The following is a 9,522-nucleotide window of genomic DNA, read 5'->3' as shown; positions in this document are numbered from 1 at the left end:
ATCCATAATGTCTTTGATTGAGTTCGCCATAATCACAAAGCAGTGTATGTAACACTTGTATAATATATAAAAGTCAATAAGCACTTTAGTAAATTGAAATGAGTATATTAAATACATAATTCCTCTCGAATTATATATGATGTCAACAACACAAATACAAAACTCATAACACGGATTCCCACAGACTAATATAAAACAGGAATTCATTATTTGCTTATCCAATCCCTATTTGTACACACTACTTGACCTAGACGTGAATCATTCCAACGGACATGACCAATCTAATTGTATACGAGAATGGGCCTAGAATATTCCCAATTCAAATGCTATGTAAACATTTCTTTTACAACTTACAATCATGGACAAGTGATAGTTATGTAAACATTCTGTGTATAGTACAACTGATAGTCACAGATAAAAGTTAAGTACACAATAAAATATACATAACAACGTTCTTTGGTACAAAATTTAAGTTTCTTGAAGCGAGCTTGAGGAAGTAATGATAAAACAGCAGCATTTTAAATGACGTGACAGCGTGATGGGGAACATATAATACTAAAATAACCATTTTCAATTTGTTTAATTGTTTTTACCAAAGGCATACCTTACTGGTTACGCTACAAACGTGTTCTTACGACGAATGCAAACGTTTTGATTTATTTAGAGGGTAAGGTGTTCCCAGGTAAAGCAAATGAAACGATAATTTAGGTTTATATACATTATTTTAGTATTCCTCTTTTGCGTGAATTTTATGTCGCACTTGGATACCTTTACAATCTTTTATGGAAATCTCCTAATATAATAGCTTTTAAAAGACATAATGAAATTATTTACTCTGGTCGTGGCCGTTTTTGTTGGGATTTTTTCGTGGTTTTTTTGTTTGTTGCTATTTTGGATTGCTTTAGGGGTCATGTCTTTGTTCAAGAAATAGAGTATGTACATGAACAAGTTATACTATGCATTTCATTATTACCCTTCGGATTATATTATCACCAACATAGCGACAACCATTTTATGTCAGACCTCTTTTTTCACACTCAGAGGGAGGTTATATTGGATTAGCAAATGTTTATGTGTTATTCCTGGAAGCATCCTCCCCTAAGTCAGTAATAGGTGATAAACAAATTCCATATATTCACCGTCTAAAGACATTTCATTTTTAAATACTAAATAGTTGGTGTCTTAATCTTGGCGTCAATCACGTGATTTTAAAATTTATAATTCATATTTTGACATCAAATTACAAAACTTCCTACCAAATAGACAAGAGGTGGTTTTAAAATATAATACTAATAACAATAGTAACACTTTCGCCTCTCTCAGCAGAACGTGAATTACTAAACATATGTTAAGATGGAGAATAGAAATAAGTCGTACAATCGACATTATATGTACCCAACCACAACCCCCCACAAAAAATGATCGTTAGAAAACAGACTTGGGATTGATCCAAAATAACAATTACATAGAAGCCTTGAAGCAGGTGAAACAAATTCTTATTAGACAGTCCGGGAATACTATCGTAGAAACGTATTGAACAGCCTTCTGATCGATCCCAAATTTCTTTACAAGGAAGACAGGAATGAATTACAAAAGTCACATACCCGACAGAATTGGGGCTACTCACGCAACTAATCGTTGAAGATAACTTGGGTATCACTCCATGAAATCACTCACCAGTCAGATTTGGTACATATGCATTAAAATCACCTTTTGGGCCAATTTGCTCCTCAACAAACAAAATAACAAACAAATAGAAAACTTATTATGTTCTGGTTAAAAATAATATTTATATGGCATATCAACGGGAATGTGATCACACTAAAAAGAGAAATAAATATGTTTCCTCTGTAAATTAATTTTGGTTTGCTACAGTACATTTTGTGTTCACCTTTAACATGTATTCAGAGAAATTACGTTTCATAGTTTATATCATATTTTAATGTACGGATTCACAATGCGTAAAAGCAACAGATTGCATTTGTTACTTTTATATAAATATTAAGGACAATGACAAGCAGACCTGCTAAAAGAACAATGCATATAAATACGCATTTGAAGGCTTTCGCACACAGATGAGCTCTGGAACAGCAACCATCAAGAGCTGAAGACAATTATGTTTAAATTCAAGTAATATTATTCCATATGGATTTGTACTTCTTTCGTGCTTTAATGTTCTACTAAAGCTATGATAATTGGCTCACTGTAGTGCGTATATCAACTTTGGCCAAATTTCTCTACTGTAAAGCATCGTGCTAATAAGAGCGAGTTATGAATGTAAATGAACCGTAAAAAGTAGAATGAGGCACCGTGGTATTTATTTCATAAACATCTAACACCAGCGTCTTTATTATGATCACAATTATTAGTTCCAGTAGGGAGATTCTGTGGACAATGAAATAGATCCTGCTCTCCTCCAGTGCAATGAATATTATCTAACCATATATTACCAGTTCCACTTGGCACATCGTCTCTAGATAACATATGTCCATTGCTGTGAATTATAACGAGAAACATCTTAATCATACACCTATTATATTAATATCAATGAATAACTTTAAATTGCAATTTTAACCCTAACGAATGCTTAATAACAATAATCGCACATTTAGGCGAAAGTATAAAGCGAGACAGGAATTATTTATTTTCGATTGTTAATCTCGCAAGTTTCATCTTACAAATGCATTAATAATAATGTCTTATTGTGTAACATCGCTTTACAATACGAGGCCGAGGAAGATAGGTATAATATGTATAACCAATAATAAAATATTGTCGGTAGTAACTTAACAATAATATATAGTTTTTACTTGCCTATGTTTAAATATCAATCATTCTTCATTATATATATATATATATATATATATATATATATATATATATATATATATATATATATATATATATATATAATGTTAGGCCCAAAATGGAATCCAATTAAACTTTTAAACTTTATACACCTATTTCTAGCCCTTTCATTCATAACCCAGTAAAAGCAATATATATAGGTCTGAGAATAATGTACCACCGTATGCATAGAGACAGGGCACGAGATCAGGACACAAACGAACTATTAATTAATCATTTCTCGAGAAATATAGATAAAAAACGAAAGAGAAAAATTACGTGTTGTTTTTATTTATATCCCAACAATTTGCAGGCCACCTTGGCGCCTTTGTCGTCATAATCGTCGTCACAAACCGTTCCCCATGTATGATTGTAAAAATCTTCAAGACGACCAAATATGTCCCGAACAGAAGATGTCTGGAACGTTGCTAAGGGTGTCAAAAGATATTCAGACAATTGAGCAGCAAGATATATCGATTTGTTAAAAAAATAAGCTAGGCTAAGTGAGGAGGACTGATGACATATGTAAAATTTAATCAATGTTTCTCGGATGCCTTTCTTGACTGGTATAGCTCATTTAAATGAGCATAACTTTAGCTTCTCTATAATTATATCTTACCATAGCTTAATAGACTGGATTACAAATCACTGAAAACAGATATATGTACGTCTGGTTTCCTCATCAGAAGCAACTCATATAATCACTAAAAGGTAACCAGAAATGCATTGATGTGCCATATTTCTTCTCATTTTCTGCTAAACTGGACAAATAGGTTTTCAAAAGAAGTCGCTTAATTTGTTTCTGGCAGTCCCAATATTTTGATCCTACCATACATTGAAGATGAGTAAATGATTAACCCTGATCTACTGAACGTTACTAGATTTTAAATTTAAGTGTAGGATCTTTCTTTAAAAACGTTATATATATTTGTTGGAATACCAAGACATGACCGGTGGGCGTCACATTGTCTGTACATAATAGGTGTTCCATCGCAGTACTGAGGTACATTTCCTATAGCAGGGGCTGTGCAAGTTCGTGTTCTAATTTGATTTCCTATCACACAAGGAAATGTGTTGGCATAACAAGGACCCCATGAGCTCCATACGGACCAACTGGCAGCTGAAGAAATATTATAAATATTTTTGAAATATCTGCTTGTCTTCTACGTACAATCTTCTGTCATAATCTATTAAAATTTCCTTCCGAAAATGTTTACAATTGAAAAGGTAACATGTTACTTTAATTAACAAATTAAAGATTCATATTGTATATTGCGTACTTCATAGTATTGTTAGATTTCAAAATTAGTCAAATGTTTTGCAATGCTATTCGCATAGGTGCTTGTATGCTGTGAATTGTTAGCTCAAGACTATTGGTTTGCTACCACATCTACATAGGTACGTGTACGCTGTGTATCGTCTGGCATTGATAAGACTATAATCTTGGTTTGTTACCAAATCTGCTTAGATGAGCGTACGCTGTGTACAGTTTGCAATTGATAAAACCAGATATTTGATTGTTATTACCTTATGTACGGTCGTATACACTGAGATCAGTATTTATTTATCTCAAGTTCTCCGTTTCCAGTACAGGTTTCGACTGCATTTTTCAACTTTTAAAATCCAAGAATAAACAAAGGTTTGTCCCCACAAAGTGAGATCTTCTTGTATTTAGATATAACAAAAAATTCACGTAACAATAGCAGATACAAGCACGATGATATCAATATAATAACTAAATTTGTTTTATTTAACATTAATCTGTAACTTCCGTCATAACCCTGCTCAACTCTAATTCTTACTCGAAAATATAAACCTTCTAAAGGCTTCTTTTAACACTTCGAGTAATATTTATTATTTTTCAACCTTTTATTACTCTAAGTATTGACTACAGGTTAATAACGGAGGGGCCAAGATACTTCAAACTAAATTGAATCGGTCTTATTTGAGTTTAATTATTGAATTTGCATCGGGTTTTAACACAGAAACTTTCTTTTTCAAACATGTCTTACAGAAGGTTTTAATTTTATACAGTCCGTACCTTATATAACAGCTGTAAATATAGATACATATTGACAATAAATTAGGCAAGGATATTGTTAGCCTCTACCCATATAAGGTCAGTTTGAGAGTGATTATAAATATGATCATCACTGAACTGTGCATTATATACCTACAATATCAGTAGGTACACTGTATTTATCGAGAAAATAACTTCTTTTCTTGGTTTCCATATGACAACATATAATTATCATACTCGAGTCAACTGATCAATGGAATCGCTTATTTTATGCTACTAAAGGAGTTAGCCCTCTACGAGTGTTTCAACATTGCATGCATCGTAGACATTTTCTAAACAATTTATACCAGAACATATTCCCAAAGTACAAAGGTTATACTCCACAGGGTCACCAAAACACATGTTTCCACTATAAGATGGTATGGGGTTATCACATGTCCTCCTTCGATGTGTAAGTCCCGTACCACAGGTTGAACTGCATGCACCCCAGCTACTCCAGACAGACCAACCACCATGAACTAGAAAATACAAGGAGACACTTCAAGTTTTCTTAAGCTGTTCATCAGAAGATATCATTTAAACAAAATTTGAAAAATTGTTTCAGAACATTTGGCGAATACGTGACCCCGTAGATAGTCTTAGTGACCTGGAAGGTGTATATATTATACGATATATTTCTCCACCACTGGGAAACAATTATTCGCTAACGAGGAAGACAACTGGCAAATCAGAATTTAACACAACATATGGTTAAAAGACCATTCCCTTAACGTGAAATTATTTTGTAATTAGGGTTCAACGCAAACAAGGTGATGATTACATATGTAATTTGAGATGACAGGTTATGCATACTGATGCAACACGATATATAAATACATTTGTTTCTCTTTGTCTTGTAAAATTATGTCTGCCTATCGATAAATCATTTCCACACAAGTAATTAAATTAAATGTGAGTCCAGTATCCTTGACATTTCCCGCATGCTAAAACCATCGCACATTTTTTGAAATTATTTCTTTTGGAGAACAACGATATGGTATTAATAAGCATAACCTATATCTGGCTTTTACAATTTGGGCTGAAAATCAAGCGTTGCATAGCTACTAAAAACTTTATTTTTACCAGGCCAGTACTTGAGAACATTATAACAGCACCCTAACGTTAAAATAGTATTTCTGGTTGAAACTATCTCTGAACTTTTGGTGGACTTCTGGAAGACAAACATCTCATGCACGCGCATTCGACACGCGTAATATCAGAATTCAATTTGTACGATTATAAAACGAATACATTTTTAAAAGTTATATGATTTTAAGAATGTGTACGTAGTATTATTCATATTGAAACCTTTTGAGATTTCTGACTAAAACAATGGATACAATGAGTTTCTCACATCCCATTGTTCTCTTTGTCATGTTGTTAAGATGGTGCCTCCACTACTTTGGTGTGACATATTTATATAACGACCTAGCTATTAACCTAACTACCAATGTAATTACTTACATATCTATATTCCTTCCTCTACATATGTTTACTCACATAGACTGAAAGGGTATTACATACATACATACATACATACATACATACATACATGAAATTAAAGGCAAATGGGTTAATGATTGCAGAAACTATGTGGTGATGGCAGTCGGAGCAACACTAGTAAATGTTGCTGTGGTGAAGGTGGTAGTGGTAGTATTTGATATGACAAAAGGTAGTTGTGGCCGTTGTGATAGTGTTTAAAATGTACCTGGACACTTCTCAAGGACACATGCAGACATTTCAGAAGTGATTCCAACACAGTCTCTACCTCCATTCTCTGGTCGAGGGTTAGAACAATCACGTGATCTCGTCATTGTACCATTGCCACACATTGTACTGCAGTTTGACCATTTTGTCCAAGGGGACCATACACCGTCCACTGATAAAGAAAGAGCTTCGCTTTTTATGACATTCATAACCTGAGTCAAACAGTTTGCTTCAGTTCTCGACAAAATTTCAGCTTTTACAGTTCTTGTCGTTTCGTATATCTTAGTTTCTGAATTGCTTAGGTAATATTCATCACTTTCACCTCGGTAATAAAGCTATCTCTTGTGACTTTTTCTTGACCAGGTAAAGATGTGTCCATAAAATATCCATGATTTCCTCAACTGCAACGCCCTTCATGAAGTATGTCTTGAATAGGACTAACCTGCTCACTACGAAAACGGCTGGAATGTGCGAATGTTTCATTGCAAGGTGATGATGCATGGTGTCAGGTGTGTACAAATTAGTCATTCCAAAATGAACTCCCACAGCCGCTATAATCGGATATCGTCCCTGTTTGTTGTGCCGCCAAATTTGCATTGACAAATACTGCTAGTATAGCTTTAAACATATAAGCAGGTTGTTATATTCATAAAATAATATATTCATTGGATGTTGTACAGCCTGTAGTAACAGTCTGGATTAGCACTTTTTTCTTCCATTCGATTATTCGCAAAATGTGTAACTCTGCGTTTCTTATATAATGGATATTATCCAGTCCTATTGTCAACTGTGTTTGTCATTTTAAAAGTCCGACGTAGGATAAATTTATGGAATGCGTCTCGTTTAGATATGGGAGTTTTCTTTTCGCGTCTTGTTCTTACATTGTCCAAGTACTAGAATCATGACATGTGTCATGTATCATGGGTATTAGTCCAGCTAAGATAAAATGAACATGCTTTCAGTTCACTATTTTTGAATAAATGCACATTTGCACGTACAGCTTATTACAAGTGCACGACAGCCTTAAAACTACATAGCCATAGGTTTTAAATAATATATTTCTTCCTAAAAGTGGCAGTGTCAACGGACAGTGGAGCACATTCTTGTCCAATGTGTAGATTTTCACCCTGTCAGGTAGATTTTCATTTTATTCGAACCGCTTGAGAAGGAAAACTATGAGAAGGTGCCTTCCAAGAAACAAAATGTTGGACTTTTTAAGCAAATGCGATTTATACAAGAACTTTTAATATTGTTTAAAGATTTTTACAAATGCTACCATCATCGCTTAATTTATAAAACAAATTACATAATTTTTATATATTTACATTGATGTGTTAGCTTGCATGAAATGTTTACATGTACTTAGAAGAGTTATCGTTCTGAACGTTGGTGCAATATATATATATATATATATATATATATATATATATATATATATATATATATATATATATATATATATATATATATATATCGGTGTGTGTAAAAGGTATGAGGAAATAGTCAATTTTGGTAAATTACTGAAAGCTTTCTTTTATTCGATGGACCCTATGTTTCGAACAAAGGAAATGGTTGCTTTCTGCGCGTGCAATTGGTGCCGTGAGAACTGTCTAAAGTATTACATGAGTGTATATTGTTACTTTTTATCGAATTGATACTCATTTTAAACTTGATAAACAAGGAGAAACTCAGCTGAATAACAATTGTTGAACATCTCGATAATATGACCTTCTTGAAATAGGATTTGATTCTTGTTTAAATTTTCAAGCGGACACATCCAAACGTTTTGTTTTTTTAATTTGTACACCTACCTATAGAGCAGAGTCCACAAAAACGTTTACACAGATTCCTTGCTTGTTCATTATTCGAACAAACTCCAAAAGTATTATGGATAGTTGCACAATCGCTCAACGTATCAAGACAATCCACCAGTGGAATAGGGGTCGGTGGAACTGAAAACAAAATCACCAGTGGAATAGGGGTCGGTGGAACTGAAAACAAAATCAGTCATTTCTAAATATATCTTATGTAATATAATATCTGCATCAGTTAAGTTTTAATCTGTATAAAATGTGCATGTGCTAAAGCACATCTCATCACAATTTCACTCTATCAAACCAACTGTCCTCCAATCCCTCTAACATCTTTTAAAATCACAATCAAGGCAGGCATAAAGTCCTAAAAGTGCTTCCGTCGCCATTTTTTTATTTTATCCTGATGTTTTGCGTACCGCCACTGCATGAAATGGCATACTCTGTAAACTACTACTGGAAATTATCGCCTCATCTTCGCCTACAAAACGACGCATAAGATAAGTCAATAGGAGAAATTACAACAGACGCATGGGTCAACACGGGATTACATTTTGAGATTTGGCAAGAACTCGTTCAATCAAATATGGATTTCTATTTCTTTTGTGATTAACAATGATGTGGGAAATGAAACATTATTTATGAGAAAGGTTTAAAAAATGAACATTGAGATTTTCAATAGCAGTGCAGTTAACACACACACACACACACACACACACACACACACATACATACATACACACGAATCGGCTCAGGTATACATCCACAAAATTTAAATTCCAAGAATTTTCCTTGCTTTACACTTCCGGAAAGATGCTGGAGACAATACAAAGCGATAATAAATACGCCTCATTTATTAATGTGCATGTACGTTTATGGTCTTATCGGTTCTTATTATTATTATTAAGTGATTGTGATAATTTTGGCGGTTAAATATATAATGAAAATGTATTTTCATTGAATTCACAAATCAACGTCCATCCAATGACACGGATGCATTTTGACTCAAACTGCATCTAAAGTAGCTTGTGATTTGTTAATTAATGCCTAACATTTGACAATGATTGAAAGCTACGGTTAAGATCATGGTCACTTGTA

The 9,522-nt window shown here is 33.6% G+C and overlaps 1 protein-coding gene across 1 annotated transcript in view; it reads right to left on the bottom strand.

The window, feature by feature from the left end:
- Window positions 1-887: 887 nt before the first annotated feature.
- The window catches only part of LOC149780036 (semaphorin-5A-like), a 54,087-nt gene continuing 45,452 nt past the window's right edge, over window positions 888-9,522 (bottom strand). Inside the window, exons 8-13 of the mRNA XM_089937427.1 lie at window positions 8,425-8,604; window positions 6,615-6,785; window positions 5,215-5,385; window positions 3,788-3,967; window positions 3,127-3,275; window positions 888-2,494 (exon numbers count right to left, since the gene is read on the bottom strand). Coding sequence (XP_089793553.1) covers window positions 3,136-3,275; window positions 3,788-3,967; window positions 5,215-5,385; window positions 6,615-6,785; window positions 8,425-8,604 — 842 coding nt within the window. The 3' untranslated portion in view covers window positions 888-2,494; window positions 3,127-3,135. The remainder of the gene's footprint in view (window positions 2,495-3,126; window positions 3,276-3,787; window positions 3,968-5,214; window positions 5,386-6,614; window positions 6,786-8,424; window positions 8,605-9,522) is intronic.

The sequence above is a fragment of the Sinohyriopsis cumingii genome, chromosome 16 (genome assembly GCF_028554795.1).
Source record: "Sinohyriopsis cumingii isolate HCF-2022 chromosome 16, ASM2855479v2, whole genome shotgun sequence".
NCBI classification, from domain to species: domain Eukaryota; kingdom Metazoa; phylum Mollusca; class Bivalvia; order Unionida; family Unionidae; genus Sinohyriopsis; species Sinohyriopsis cumingii.
The sequence above is the reverse complement of the archived record's forward strand: the minus strand, read 5'-3'. Positions and strand labels throughout refer to the sequence as shown.